The 17,604-nt window shown below is 33.7% G+C and overlaps 1 protein-coding gene across 1 annotated transcript in view; it reads right to left on the bottom strand.

Moving 5' to 3' along the window:
• LOC131846535 (uncharacterized) overlaps positions 1-17,604 on the bottom strand; it is a 43,588-nt gene that overhangs the window by 19,212 nt on the left and 6,772 nt on the right. Inside the window, exons 4-5 of the mRNA XM_059195869.1 lie at positions 8,520-8,595; positions 707-1,827 (exon numbers count right to left, since the gene is read on the bottom strand). Coding sequence (XP_059051852.1) covers positions 707-1,827; positions 8,520-8,595 — 1,197 coding nt within the window. The remainder of the gene's footprint in view (positions 1-706; positions 1,828-8,519; positions 8,596-17,604) is intronic.

Below are 17,604 nucleotides of genomic sequence, written 5' to 3'. Positions count from 1 at the left end.
ACTTAATCAGAGATGTTATCTTTAATGTCAATAACGTTAGATTAAGTCGTTAATGAGATAATGTTAAATCATTACAGTATGAACACATAATTTATCAATTTTACTTAAGTATTGAAAATATAATGAATATATGTGTTCATAACAGATTATGAATAACGCGATTTGTTAAATTTCTGTTAAAACGAAAAGAAGAGAAGAGACTTTACTAATAAAAAGTTGAAAGGTATTGTGGCGGCATCAGTTATTTTAATTGCTTAACTCAGTTTGATTCTTCTACCATCACAAACTAGAAATTAGTAATGAAAAATAGTACTCAAGCATAAGAACCTTTTTTTATTAACGTTTATATTTCTATATAAAAAAGAGTTTCTTTATAAACCTTCTCATTTTCAAATAAGTGATTACTAAGGCTAGACCTTGCCTCATTGAATTACAAATATATCGAGCGAATGTGAATTATAGAGTTCACCACAAGATCGATAGTTGACAATGCCAATGACTACCCCCAACTGGGATTTACGTCAGTCAACAGTTGTGGTATTTTTGTCCAGTGAAGCTAACAATTAGATAGATAAGATAATTTATTTCCTTCAACATTTGTCTTTACAGTGCTAATTAAGGCCAACAGCATTAGAATAGTTGGAAGAAAAGGTATCTGTTAGTATATACTTTTGTAGCTTCATTAATAATTATAATATCAACTTACCAATTTTGGCACTGCTGAAGACTATCAACGCGTGTGTGTCGTCCACCCACTTTATCTCGAAACCCGTGTCCTTATAATCGCTGAACACCGATAGAAGATCATTCGTCTTGAACTCGCTTGGGAAGTCATACACCTCCACAACATGAGCGAACGTCTCATCTATCGGCCCATTGAATAACGTCTGCCCCTTCGTCTGGTACTGTTCGTAGTTATTCTTCGCTTTACTTATATGCACCTTCCCAACCGTTGACGTTAACTCCTCCAGAAAAGACGGGTCCAAACATTCTCCGCTGTCATCATAAACTGCATCCCAATCGTTCTCCTCACGTTTCAAAGACACCTTAGCTTCTAGTTTGGGCTTTAATTTCTTCGGCTCGGGCTCTTTGATATCTGCCACATAGACTGTTTCATTTTTATCAATTTTAGACTCCTCAACAGGATCAGATATGACTAGGACATCAGAATGAAAACTCTGTTTGATTATTCTCTTGCTGCTTCTATTTATCTCCTGCGAGGCCCGTTTCAATTCATTTTTCTCGACGTCCTCGTCTTTACTATATAAATAATCTTTATCAATAATATTGCTTTGATTCCCTTCGTTCACGGCCATTGTTTCGTCCGGCTCATTTGGTCTCCAGTCGTTGTCAATATAGTCTTCCGAATACTCACTATAATATGGACTGTAGAAACCTAGCTGGCCATTCGCAAAGTAATCACGTATATAAAAATTTTCTCCTACTACTACTTCGTTATAACTATTATCACTAAAAGGTATTGCACTATCACTATTTGGCACTTGGCAAGCTGAAGGCACAGATTCGTTTGTATCGCTCGCCGTCGGTTGGTCTATGCTTGGAGCTGTATGAGATCTTTGATTCCTGAGATGAGGTGGTGTGTACACATTGCAAAAGTTTTTGTCTAGAGACTTCCTTGGAGTGCCATGCGAGAACTTCTCTTTTGCCGCTGGCGATTTCGGACACTTGGGTCCGTCTGCACTATGGCTCGTTCGTCTATGGTCAGTCTCTTGTTTGGAATCTTCTGCTGGTATATTTTCTGCTGCTCGTAAAGCTCTCGGTACATAAACCGCACGGTCAGGACGCCGGGGCTTAGTAGAACCAGATCTGTAACAAATAATGTATTTTATTAAAAGTCATATATTTTATAGTGATAGCAGAGTCTGATTAAGATATATGATTGGGACCATCACTTACTATCGCTCTATAAATATATATAATATGTGGTAATATAATAGTGATGGTAGATAAAAGAAAATAGGCTACTTTGATCCCGGTCAATCATGATTACTCGGACGATGTCACGGGCAGACACTAATAGTGATAAGATATTTGATAAACAACTTATAATACAAAACAAAATATTCAAACCCATTGTAGTTTTCAAAATTAGTACAAAAGTCGGCCAATTTTGTACTTGGAACTGACAAATACAATAATTAGGCTAATGATATCTATATACATTGTTAAGAGGCGCGTCAAAACATCTCATGTGCGGTCACGTCGCACCTCTGCAACTATTACGGCGTCACGTAACACCGCAAGGAGGGCAAGGCCAGTGACTGGCCAACTTGTACCTCTCTTTGGCACACTTTCGGTTTCGGCGGGCGAGTTCTGATTGCAGCAGCGCTGATAGCGTACAAGTATCCAGTTTGTGCGGATATACTTGCGAGGCAGCGGTAGACTTGTTTGCTTAATTGCTTAATGTATTTTGTTTTGTAACATTAGTTTTTGTTACATTCTTTCTTTAATTTATTTTTTATTGATGCATTATTTAATACTTTATATGTATAAGTTAGACGCAATTTTCATTTTATAGTAGAAATTTAGGCAACTAGGACAATTACGATAATAATTATTATTATTCATTAGCTCTACATTATTTACAGCTAAAATAGTTTGATTTGTACGTCACATAAAAGAAACAATATATTCAAAAATTGTTTTGGTATCTATTTCCATAACACGTACGGGATAAGTAGAGAACACTAAATGTAAAATCTATTGTAATGAGTGGTAAATGCAAAACTATTACACATCAATGTATTAATAAAATTATTCTATAATGTACATATATATATACGTTATGAAAATACGATAACGTATATCTTGAATTATTTTAACCAGATGTCATATAATATAATATATATACCAGTAGTTGAATTGATAAAAAGAGAAGAAGAAAATAAAACGTATCAGTCGAAATAAGAAATATTGAAACGAGATAGTACATTTAAGCCAATATATTTTCAAAAACAGATATAAACAATATAAAATTCAAATAGGAGAACATGAATTTACAAGTCAGTAAATCGAGCAAAATTATAAAAAAAGGAAACTATTTGATAAAACTATAAATAAATATAATACCTCTGACGTAACAATCCATTACCGATATCAACGAACTGGACGCTGAACGAATCACACAATCCAACACATTGATAATGCATTCTCTGATAAGCGAACATAGCTAACTACAACAATACAATTTATAATCGCAACACGAATCTAGACTTATTAAATTTTTAATATGATTTTCACAAGCGAAATTTTGGAAGCTCGCATGAACAAAGCTATTTTGCCTGGTGTACAGGGCAAATACAAATACAAAAAACATTTACAAGTAATTAAATTTAATTAATTATAGAACAAATAGCTTATATACTTATAGATAGAAATTGATTAAGATGACAACAAAAAGGGTAAACAAAAACAGTCTAATAAAGAACTTTTCCAAAGTCAATTTGAAACACGTGTTATATGTGAGAACGCGAAATAGTTACAGACAATATTTGGTAGATACATACATACATACATATACGTCAACGGAATTCTACATCAATGGTTAATCGTGTCAAAGGAAACATGAAACAAACTCAATAAAAACGATTTAGTATATTGAATTGGTAATTTGGTTTATTAGTAGCTTAAATGAATTTATAATCAATGCATTTAATTTTGACGCAATCCAATTAGAATTAACTGACTGATCATGATTAGTTGCATCTTTTGCTGTCTTGAAGAAGAAATCAAATGCTACCAGATCCGAAATGTGAGAGAACATGAAATGAGTTATGAAAAAAAAGGAATGAAGGAAGAATTATGGTTATAATTCTAATAAAGAATACTAAATAATCGTAATTCAAATCGATAATACATCTGCCATCCCATCTGATTGTAAGTGGCTACCGTCGCTTCTACATGAACATTACTATGGATATCTCATCAACATACGAAGCTAGACCATGCATTACCATTCCAGATATAAGATGTTATACCGCATATTACTTGACGTAATTCAATATTAAAGGAAATAACATTTTCGTTAACAGTCTAACAGCAGTAAGCTAATTCAAGTATGGTAACGTGTGTTATAAGCATCGAAGTCTATGATGCTGTTCATGTAAGTGCCGGTTATCATTTTTCACTAGGCGAGCCGTTAGCGTTGGCAAGTCCAAATGATACAGAAATAGGTGAAAGAACAGTAATAACAAATTTACCTGCTAAAGCTAACTGTACCTTCAGGGACGAATTGTTGGTAATGGGAATTATTGGATCTATTGTTAGCAATGTAGCACTGTTAGTTCGACCGCTACCTGAAAACCATCTTGGCTTTTTTAGAGGCTCTTAATGAATACATCACAGAGACGAAAAGATCACATCCATTAAAAAAAACTCCAACCAGTTCATAAAGCGAATATAGAAGTAACAACTGACAGGAAGACTAAACAGGAAAATCTATGCCGACTGCAAATAGTACACGCAAATAACATTGCGCAAGGTCATGATGACAACAAAAATATTATTTATTTATTTCTATCGGATTCTACGCATATTAGTAATAATACTTATCGATTAGGTTAGTAGAGTAAGAACATAAACAAAATTTAATTCATAATTATTATTTTGTATTAAATTAAAATGACTCAGGAGTGCACAAATGTGGTATTTCCGCTATTACATAGAAATTAGATTCATGAGTAAACTGACAGCGACAGGACGGTTGTAACATAATCAAATATCACGTGTTGACAACAAAGGCACTTAAAGAAGTAAATTGGTTTATTTTAATATGTTTTAACTAAATTGATTTCACAAAATGTATATTGCTTGTAATTGAACCTACATGTATGTACTAAGATAAAATACAGTGGGTTGCCAAATTAATAGGGACAGTCACGAAATATTCGTTTTTTGTAAAACATTGGTCTATAATTAATTAAAAACGTCACTTTAGGCTATAATTATATTTAATAATATCAGACACATATCTTATAATGAATTTAGACTATAATAATTTAATATTTGAACAACTAGAAAATATAAACAAGTATAATAAAAATGATGATGGGAAATTATTAGTATTTTGTCACATTTCCTTTTGCTTCTATCAGTGCTTGAATCCGCCTCGGCATACTTTCAATACACTGTTTAGCACTTTCTTTTATTTTGGGATTGTGAAACCATACATTTATTAATTTTTCAATTAGTTTTACTTTGGTAGTTATGATTTCCTTAGCAATTTCCGCCTTGGTAATTTCCCACAAGTTTTCTATGGGATTCATATCAGGAGAATTGCCAGGCCAAGGTAAAACTGGAATGTTGTGGTCTTCCAAAAATTTGGTTACACTCCTCGCTTTATGACATGGAGCTGAATCGTGCATAAACACGAATTCCTCCCCATTCGGGAACCATTCCTGAAGTTGCGGCAACAGGCGAGTTTCTAATACTTGCTTGTATTGGTCCTGTCTCATGGTTCCCTGGACGATATAGAGACGCCCAACTCCTTTTGCGCTGATGACAGACCATACCATTATTTTTACAGGGTGTTTAATTCGTTCCACTATGCAATCAGGATGAAATTTCTCGCTTGGGCGCCGCCTCACGAACTTACTTTTGTTGGCCAGAATTTCAAAAGTTGACTCGTCTGAGAAACATACCTAAAAAAATATAGAAACTATTTATAATTTTTGTAAATATGATTTTATATAACACAAATAAAATTAACCATAGAACTGACCTTATTCCAGTCTTCAACAGTTTTCAGGCGGTGCTCACGAGCCCAAGCAAGCCTTTTCTTTTTCATCGCCTCTGTTAATCGGGGTTTCTTAACTGGACGATGACCTGTCAGGCCTTCCTCTGCCAACCTTCGCTGTACAGTTCTTTTTGAAACACGTATTCCAGATTCCTGTACTATCTGAGTTAAAAATCCAGCACTTTTCTTTCTGTTTTGCAAGCAGATATCTCGAATTTCCTATCGGAACGTGTTGTTGTGATACGTTTTCTGCCACATTTGCCTTTTCTTTTGGGCGAAAGTGGCTGATTTTGATCTAAATTTATTTTTATTTTATTGACGGCAGATTTCGATATCCCGGCCAGTTGTGCTATCATCCTCTGAGAGTGATTTGTGTGTAGGAGAAGGGTTTTAACCTCGGATTTTTTCTCGGAGTCAAATCTACCCCTCGACCCATAGCCAAAGCTGAAAATATAAAAATAAATTAAAATTGTTCTAAAATCCGCTCCAAAATACTTTAATTTTAATTATAGTAAAATATTACTTACTTGCAGGTATTGATTATTTCACAAAACCACTAAAGAACTGTTTAAAAGAATAATTTACGTGTTTCACTTTTACACGTGTGAACGACTGTGTGTCTCTCCCGTCATTAAAATATATTTCCAAAATAAACAAATCTCTCAGCACTTGAAATTCACTTTGAATTTGAGTTATAGAGACAAGGTGAACATAAAAACATATCAGCAAAAAACTTTTACCACTTAAAAACGTAGTCAAGACCACTTGAAGAACAAAAATTATAAAAAATGTGACTGTCCCTATTAATTTGGCAACCCACTGTATACATAAGTCTGGTTCTGGTTCTCTGGTTGGAGTCCTTAATATAGAAATGTTCGTATGAAGTAAGGTCTTATAATAATAATTCTTACCTATCTATCTATCAATATAAATGAAAGACGATCAGAAACTTCAAATCCTGGTTAAATTCCATATTGCAAAATTAACTTTCACAAGGAACATAGGATGTATGTATACATTGAACCTTCAAGAGTAGTAAGAGCGCTGACCCCGGTATGACGTAGAAGGTGCAGGTCAACCCGGCATGCCTTGAAACCTTTACAAATTCATAATTATTATTAGAATGCTTTTTTTCTCTGGAATGACAAATAAGTCTACACTCCACCTTAGGAAAATGTACTCGTAACAAAGTATACTTATTGTAAAATGTATCTAATAATAATATAACTTCACGACTTCCCGGATTGGCATGTCAGCAAGGTTACCAGCTGCCGACACTATGGTGAATACAACAGTTGAAATGGACCCTTTTGCGGGGTTATTCGAACCCAACATAAGGGGTGAGCCTACCGCAATCACTTGGATTAACTCGGCATATTACTTATATTTCCATCACCAGATAGATAATCAGAAATATGAATTGACATGCAAAGTTTTTATGATTAGAACACATGATTTTTGTATTTAAAACTGGGCAAATTACTGCGACCATCTAAAATGCTTTTGCTACAAAATTGTTATTTCGCAATAACGTGTTTACAAAATGTCTAATTGCATATGCTGATACGTTATTTATACATTTCGCAATCATAATGATTTATTTGCAATAAACATGTATTATGTTAGCGACACAGATCTGGTAATACATTGTAATTAATTAGTGCAAGATCTCTAGTTAATAATACTTGACTAACAACCTTCACATATAGATAAAGACTTGTGCCGAGTAATGTGATGAAAATGATGCTGATGAATATGAATACATTTAGTATTAGTCTTTTTATGCACTTTTATTCTTGTCATTCAAATAAACTTACAAATAAAATTTCAAAATCTCCAGAAGTGGCAGTGGGACATAAGATCTCCGTAATATCCGTTTGACTGTTAATGTACATATACGCGACGGTTACCAGTTAACCATAAGATGGGACATCGACTTGTTTACATAAAAAATAGATACAAAACAAAATATACTAATGTAAGAGAGAAAAAGAGAAAAACGGAAATTTTACTAGGGCTTCAGGTAAGGATCATAATACACTTCTTTTTATAGGATTGGCACTAGACCAGTACGCACGTACTCTGTTAATGGATTATTAATATGACGATATGAACACAATAAAGCTTATCAATGTAACACGATTACAATGAACGTGTTATCTATTTCACTGGCAAAACAGTATGTCAACTAACCATATTGAACAGAACAAGACACTAAATCAAATTGACAATAATTATTTTCCCAATTTAAAGCAACATATTATTTGTTACCCGCAATTTCGTCTACTTTATTTCGAGATAAAAGACATCCTATATTTGTCTTTGTAATGCATTCTCTCTTAATACCAAATTTAGATGATGATTCGTTCTGCCGTTTAACTAAAAATGTAACAAATAAACATCTATATAAGACACATTTTAGCATTTATAAAATTACTGTTAACAATTCATGTTTTGTCAAAACCTTATTGGTTAGTCCCAACAATAATAATAGTAGGTACTGTAATTGTGACAGATGGTACATATAATTAGCATAATTAACTAAAATTACCACAAAACGTATATAAACAAGAGCATATAACCACACTCACAATGCTTGACTGCATCAAGGTCTTACAGCCGTAAACACAATAGACCACAAAATATCACTAAGCACTATCACAACGTACGAATTATGATTATCTGTAAACAGTGATAAGGCGCGCACGTCCACCCCGGTCGGTGTGTCTCGAACAAATGTGATAGGAAATGTTATGATACCAACCTGATCTTTTCCTGAGGCTGCGTGCGTCGCTGCGCTTGCGCCGCCGGCTTGCAACCTCCCACCGCGGCCGCCGATTCTGCGCAACAGTGTTACATAAAGTTACCATATTTTCCTAACGCCGTATTGGGATATAAATTGTGTTTATTTCTCAACTTATTAGACAAGTGGGCTTATCTAGATAGTGCAGTGAATGTGTAGTTGTATATACAAAAATCTTTTTTGTGAAATGTGCCACACGCTCAATTGATGACTACTGATGAAAAGCACTTAAAAAATGATATCATTCATTTATTTCATTAGTAGCGCACGATGTGTCGATACTAATGCAATTTATAATATATAGTACATAAACTTATTATCATGATTTGATATATTGTTTTCAAATGTCAATAGTCCATTATTATAGTTCAACAATTGAGTATAAACATGTTTTTAATAGGAATGCTTTTAATTCTCATTTGAACTCCTTTTTATGTATAACTTGCACACCCGGGCACGCGTTGCTGTGGTTAAGGTTCTTGAATTAAATAATATTGCGACTATAAATTGAGATGTATCTTTTAAATTGGATCAAACTGCACAAATGAACAAATCAAATTTGCAATCGGTCAGTAGTTCATTTCCATCGCGGACAAACAACGTGACACGTAATTTTTATACATAAAGATAATAAACTTTTAATATCGTCATCTGACTCATGCTTTGCCATTTCTGACGACTAGGTATCATGCCGCCGTACTCTGTGATTTCTCATCCTTCAAACGGGAATATGTGTATGAAAATTTCGTTTGTAAGAATTAAAATCTCTTTAATGCAATAAATTAATATATAGAATATAGAATAATTGCATTTTGTTGATAGAAATACCTAATACGAATTGTGAATTACTAATATATGAGAGGCGGAGAGTTCGCGTGACAAATGTGCACACTGAATAATAAAATTACAAAAACAAAGTCTGCGTGTGTGTCTTAAATATCGGCGATGCGCTAAAATGTACGGTGATTGACCGTGCAACAGTCGAAAAAAATTGCGAAAGAATTCTAGGCGAGTGTACAGAGATTATTGTATTAAAAATTGTTGCAGAATTTGCAAATATTCATGGTGTGAGGTGATAGGGCGCAAATATTATATGCTTGCTGTATTACCCGCATTACATTTATAGCCTACTAGCTGCCCCGCGCTACTTCGTCTGCATCACACTTACTTATATTATATTTCACATTTATCATTATATTTCGCCCAATTTACATATATTTTATTTTTTAATTGTAGCCTATGCGATATTCGGATGTATATCTATATTCGGAATCGAGCCACAACGCGAGCTTCAAAGCGTTCGTGGCCCTGGTCCCCACCAATATGCTGCCCACCTTCATGAAGGAGGACTACTGGCCGATTCTATCGGCGCTACCGTGGCAGATTGCCGTCGTCAGTGCCGTGACCATAGAGACAATTTTATTTTTCATATTTTATTATTATTTCTTATGTATGTTAGTCTATAAGGTATTTATAATATGGGCCATGTAGCCTGAATTAAATAAATAAATAAAACGAAAAAATAAATAAATTACTGCAAAGTTTCATTAAATTCCGTTCTTATTTAAATTACAGCTAGTTTATTATAATAATATTAATAAATTAAGATAATTCGGTAACAATCTTAAAAAGTAATTGTGTAGTAAAATATATAAAAACCCAAAAATATATCAATAAATACCCATAGAAAATAGTCTGTACGTTTTAAGAAGTTAATTATTAGGTAGGGAAGATAGTGTGAACGTTATATTAACTTGTGAGAAAATAAAAAAAAACCTGAATGTTTATATCTGGGAAAAGTAGGTCTGAATAAAAAAAAAGATAATTCGGTATTCAAATAGTGCCATCAACTTTCAAGCTGAGCAGGGTATATCTTTTGGGTGTATATGCTAAACAACTGACAGAAATCGTTAAATACATTTTTTTATTAATACATACATAATATATATATAGTAAACATCTAGTCGAATACAAACAATAATACTTATGAATACAAAAGTTTGTTTGTTGTTGGTGCATTGTGCGAGGATTGGCCCCGCGACTATTGTAAGAAAGGAGGTCCGCTAAACCGCTAGACCACGAGTATGACCGAGAGTCTGTCTATCGATCTGTTTGTTCCGGCTAATCTCTGAAATCGTTGAACCGATTTTCACGGGACCTTTTTAGCAGGTAGCTGATGTTATAAGGAGTAACTTAGGCTACTTTATTTTAGAAAAACTCCTTTCTATTAGAAAAATGAAGTTAAATTCCACGCGGACGAAGTCGCTTGTACAGCTAGTCAGTAATTTGAACTGATAACCCCATTGCTACCAATGTATCAGCCATGTCAGGTAGATACACGTGATCCCTAGAAACCATCGTGATATGTAAGTAACGTATTAAATATCTATATTTTGTTTGTAATTATATATTGTATTGAACTTTAATTCTTTAGTTTTAGTTATTTGTTTTATTTTAGTTTTTTCTTACTATCATTATTTGGTGCTAGTTGGTGGTTTGTATTCGCACGTTTCAAATTGGAAATGTAAAATTACAATGATTATTTAAAAGAAAAACACGCAAGTTTCTTGCTCTTTCATCTGTTGATGAGACAGCATTCCGAATGAGCGGTAGATTAAAAGAATGATAACTATGACTATTCAAAAGTGCTTCAATTAAATTTGAATAAATAATTTTCTATTCTATTCTTATTCTTGCACTTCTGTGACCCTCACTCCACTTCCTGTGTAACTCAAGCTTTTTAGGTTGACTGGAAGAGATCTCTTTTAGAGATAAGTTCTCCTTTGATAACGAAATTTCTAACCTGTTTTTGAAATCTTGTATTTATAAGTGCAATAAAGTATAATATATATAAATTTCTGGTGAATTTACCACGATGGGCTAACTGACCTGACATGCTCATATTATCATCCTCCACTGGCGCCCCGCCAGCGCAAACCGTTAGCGCAGGCGGGTGCATCATTCCATTATCATCCATTAAAAAGTATGGACGGAATTCAATATTGACAAATAGTGTATGTTACATCAAAACAAGTAGTTAAGTGACATGCATACTTTTCATAATATTGAGATATTTGCGCAGTCTGTCTGTCTGACACATTTGCACATACATAAACATTTGTGATTATGTCTTGCTATCACGCAAACTTTATTCGTTTATTGCTTACTTTTTAGTGACTCAATTTGCAATATACATAAAAAAAATAGTGAACACCCATATTGCTGTAATGTACTTATAAACAAAATATGAACATTTTCACTTTTTTATAGCTCTATTTGCAATGCCGTAATAGTTTCGGCCTCAGTGGTCTAGTGATATAGCACACAGCCTTACTTCCGATGGTCTCAGGTTCTAATCGCACAATACAAACATTTGTACTCACGAGTATGATCGTTTATATCGGTCTGGGTGTTGTCTATGTATATTAGGTATGTATCTACCATAAAATGCTTTTAAGTATCAGTTGTGTAGTACCCATAACACAAGTTCTGCTTAGTTTAGGACTAGATGGCGCTGTGTAAATTGTCCGGTGTTATTATTATTTAATCGAAGTAGACTTTGTGTTAGTCGTTGTCGTGTGCACTTCGATCTCATCTATTTTTGTCTTTATAAACTGATTAAAGCTGTATTTTGGTTGAAGAAACTTGCGTGTCCCTCAACACATAAATTACCTGCTCTTTCCTCTTATGATGCGTATGCGTTCCGAATATGTAATAATTGGTGGAATAAAAAAATAAACAATCCATGCTTGTACATTAAATATGGTCACCCTATTATTACATCAAGGCAGTGAACGTGGTTCCCATGTGACTGTTGACAATGTTTATTGTATTTATTACTTCCATTAGTATAAATACAATAATAGTATATATATTATAGCAAATGCAATAAGTACTATTGTACGCGTAGGTATAGTAGTAAATAAGTGTTTGAGAATCAGTGGAGCAGCCGTTCAACACAACCTCATTTTCCAATGTTTATATCAGGTGTCTAGTACCGATAACACAAGCTCTGCTTAGCTTGAGACTAGCTGGCGCTTATATATATAAATTATAATATATGTAAATTGGACTCTATTTTCATTGAGCTATATACATACCATTTATGTATACTGGGCCGTTGTCTTATATATAGCTTGAGAGGCTGATTGTGGAAAATAGAGTCCAATTTACATTACATCATATTATATAGCTCTACTATCATTATCATCGATATATTATATTATCACGCATAAAACAATGAGTCTAATAGTGTTAGACCTACAATGAGAGTCACTGGCAGTTTTTAAATATTATTTTATCCATATTAAAAATATGATGTTCTTTATATACTTTTTGTTTTATATTGGTGCTGTCACTACGATCTGCAATAAAAGACGTCTATACAAGCATGTCTCTATTTTCATTCATTTTTTACTAATAGTCCCGATTAGTATCAATCCCTTCCTCTTAGCCAAGACTTGTGCGTAGAATTACAAGTCAATGCCAATGTATTCACTCTGCCTACCCCGTAAATCTGGCGTGTATATATATACTAGCAGTGCCCGTGGTTTCACCTGCGTGATAGAGTAACAAACATCCAACCATACTCAAACTACTGCCGCCGAATGGCATTATCATCCATACTACTATACTACTATACTATACTATTACTGTCATAAATCATGTCTAAACACGTAAATACAATACGCAACAACAATTCCTGTTTCTGTAATCATATCCGAAAGTGGTTTTATTTTCGCAACGCGTTATACAATTCATCATAACACTGTTAGCAACCACCAATGACTGAAAGAGCCCGCCCGAGCCTTGATTGTGTACTTGAAATCAAAAAGATGTGGAGCGGAAACTATACTGCAATAGGGCGTCTCGTCCGACCCCCTGATGAAATGTTACAAACAGACGCACACTTCGTCGCGTATCTATATTTAAAATAGAATAGAATAAATAAATTATTTTATTTAAAAAAATACATGGTAATTTTAAGAGACAATCGTTGTTTTTTGTTGTATGTGAATATTATTACAATTTATGTATATGTATCTTATATATAAAATTTTCGTGTCACAATGTTAGTTACCATACTCGAAAACGGTTTGACCGATTTTTATAAAATTTTATACACATATTCAGTAGTTCAAAGAATAGGTACTATTTTTCATACCCTTAAATGGTAAGGATTTATTGTACCCTCCTATGACTAACGCCTATTTTTTAATTACGATTTCAATTTACATATATGGCAAAACAACATAGTATATATGTATAGATACAATAACCCTAACATGGATTCATCACTATCTATCCATCTGGGATAACCCCAGATGGATAGATAGTGATGAATCCAACGTCCCGCGCCAATGGCAATGGCAATATGCTGACGGAGCACAAGTGGAAGATGATAGGATAAGAAGTAAGGTTAGTTAAATTAACTAGTGTGGCGAATTCACCAAGAATTGACCACAATGGTTTCCCGGGAGATATCGCGTGGTGATTGACACAATGTGTTACATTTAGACTTGCATTCGAAGTAGGTAAACCTGAGCCTCGAAAGCTAGTTTCTCCCAACATACCAACATCCACTGCGGGAAGAGAATTGTTAGTAAAGTGCACTAATAACCTCATTGCTAGCAATGATGGTACATTGTGGCGCGGTTCCCTCCGGAAACCATCGTGATAACTTCCTGGTAAATTTGTCATGATGGGTTAACTGGTCAATAATAACTCTTGGTCACCATATCTATCACATATATTATCGTCCCTAAAAAAGGGTCCAATCTTCTTTTAGCGAAGTCTTGTGTGTAGAATTATAAGTCAATGCTGATCTATTCACTCTACCTACCCCGTAAATCAATCTGACGTGTAGATAAATAATTTCCGGGTATGTCAAGCCCTAGTGGTATGTAGTTCTAGAAAGGCAAGTAATTCGCTGTAACTAACAGGAAGACAGTACGCTGTTATGTACAAAAACCAGAAGGTGACATTAACTAAGATTGGCATTCACTATAGGGAAGTGAATGAGGTGCGGATGAATCTTGTTAAAAATGAGGAGAGCATGCATATAAGTACTATATTCGATAAACAAACCAGTATACTATGCACATATAAAACATTTGATAGCCTCGGTGGACGAACAGTTACTTCCGATGATCCCGAGTTCGATGCTTCGCACGGTACAAACATTTGTATTCATGAGTAAAATACGATCGTATGTAAAAAATGTATCTATATATATTTGTATTAGAAGTTTAATACCCATAACTCAAGCTTTAGCCAGCTTAGCTTGCTAATAGTTGGCGCTGTGTCAATTGTCCTGTCCTAAGATACAATTAATAAAAATATATATATATACATATACATGTTTTTCAAATAGGACTCAACAGCCCATTATTAAAATCTATATATTGCATCAAACATGCAGACATATTTACATACTATTGTAATACAAATATTATCCTTTAATAATAATAAAAAACACAATAAGGCCTCGATATTAAATAACATTCAAGTTCGTTCTAGAAGAAACTATTAAATAATAATTCTACTGATGTGTGAATCGAAAAAAATGTATGTTAAAAAGTGAATTATAACAGGTTCTACCTGTTAGAACTAGAATAAGACACACTGGTAGTTTTATATATTCCTTTATCCACATTTAGAAGTGTTCTTGTTTACTATTGTTTTTATATCTACTTCTGTCACTGTTTGACATTACATAGTATAAAACAAAGTCGCTCTCGCTGTCTGTCCGTCCTAATGTATGCTTAAATCTTTAAAACTACGCAACGAATTTTGATGCGGTTATTTTAATAGGTAGAGTGATTCAAGAGGAACGTTTATATATATATAATACATGTACACCCGTGCGAAGCCGCGGCGAGTAGCTAATAAATGTATAAAAGCAGATCTCTACTTCTATCATTTATTATTACTCTATTAGCATTCTCTTACATTCATGTATTTCTTAAATTAACCCATATGATAGTTAAGGGTGAAAATAATAAATAGAGTGGAAATCAAAATGCAAACTTGTTCACATATTATTTACCACATATAAACCTTGAACCAAACATTAAAACTTCGATAAATGTTACAGCTCGATTGAGGTAACAATACATTTCGAAAGACCAAGTCGTGACCGGCCTAGGCAGTCTCATGGCTGCTTTCATTGAAACTGCTACGGTAATTTGAAAGATTTATTTACTCTTCCTACTTTTATACCTCTGTAAGATATTAAGCAATTTGAATGGGGCAAAAGGTTAGCAAATGTAGGCCACTTTTGCATAGCTCATTACGTCATTTATGAAACGACGAGCCATTGCTTTTTAATGGAACACAATTGGATAACTAGCAATTTCTATGCCTAATGATCATGAACCATAGCCGAGAAAATTGTAATTTCATACATAATTCTGAACGATTAGGTATCAAATTTACCAAAATTGTATTCAATTTTGTTGCGCATAGAGTAAAAAGTTAAATATACGGATGTAGTTGTGACAATAGTAAGTCTATAACAGTTCAAGATATACAACAACAAAGGGTAGGGAAAGCGAAGGAGAAATAAGAAGAAATAACTGCAGATATCTAGGAAGAAGGTTTGTAAATGATCAAACTAATTTGTTATAGCTCAGATTTATCTTTAAATGCTATTTAAGATATTTTTTCTTAAAAATCATCACTGACGGTCTTATTTAATGGTATATCATTAAATAACCATTGCCGTCATGCTACACAAAATATAATGGGCATTTATGCTTGAAAAATAGATAATGAACGAAGCAAAACAAAGAAGAGTATATAATATCAAAACATCAATTAACAAAGTTCATATTACCATCATTTATATTATACTACTATGACCTAGTAACTTCCTAAGTTATAAGAAATAATATACCTTTTACAAAAATCTATTAACAATGTTATCGAATACTTAATAACTGACAGGGCTTATGATATAAGTAGTAATTTCAGCAATAGATTCTCCTTAGAAGACGACCTAAAATTGAAATCAAATAAACATGTGAAAGATGATTTAACGGGAACAAAAGTAAATACCGATATGAACAAGAACAAAGATGATCATGATGCTGATAATTAGACAAATCGTATAATTTTAGTTACATAGTAAATAGTAATTGTAGAAAAGTTTATATATGCATTCTACAAAATATAGCTGAAATACACAAAAACAATGTCAGACAGGTGTGCTAGAAACTTTGGGAACAGTACTTATACTGACTTAGATTCTTAGATGGTAATTAAAGGGAGAAGGCAAGCATTAGAGGGGCAACACCCGTGCTACTTTCACTTTCGGCGTGCCACATTCGAGCCAGCTTGCATCATTTACAGATTATGTCATTGGAATTTTGTAGCGGTCAATTTTGTTTTATTTGCGATGCGCCGGCATTGTGAAGGACGCATTGCAGATGTCATTGTTGTCTATACTGAGTAATTCTATTGTTAATATTTTATTTCCTCAGATGTGTAAACTACATAGAGATAGTCTGCTGGGTACTTCAGTCTCATCTATTTCAGCCGCCAAGCAGCTTGCTTTGTAAGCTATTTCCGTGGTAAGATGCAATTAGGCAATGTAACATAACACACGTCGAAAGTCACTCTGTGACAGTGAAACAATTTTTATTCAAAAAATATTTTTTCAGTATATCTAATACAAACAAAAAACACTGATCTTGCCTCTGTACAATACTAGCTAATATAGATAGATAATCTCCACTTTGTTTGCCTTTTTTTAATAAATGTTCGTCTTAGTCATACAATCTACCTACATATTCAAATTTCGATAAGATCCGATCAGCCATTTCGCTGTGAAAAAGTATCAAACAGCTGTCTGTTTGATGCTTTTTTACAGCAAATAGCTTTATTATAAATTCTAAAATGTGTCTGTACACATTTTAGAATTTATAATAGACTTCATAGCAACATTAGAAGAGATTGTACTACCGTCATAAAATATCATAATCAGCCTGGCTGACTAAAGTTCATAGGGACGTGAAAGAGTTGAGTCTGTCAAATGACGATGCTT

The sequence above is a fragment of the Achroia grisella genome, unplaced genomic scaffold (assembly GCF_030625045.1).
Source record: "Achroia grisella isolate CSIRO2021 unplaced genomic scaffold, CSIRO_AGI_Agris_v1 utg511, whole genome shotgun sequence".
NCBI classification, from domain to species: Eukaryota; Metazoa; Arthropoda; class Insecta; order Lepidoptera; family Pyralidae; genus Achroia; species Achroia grisella.
This window is presented reverse-complemented; position numbering and strand designations above follow the sequence as displayed.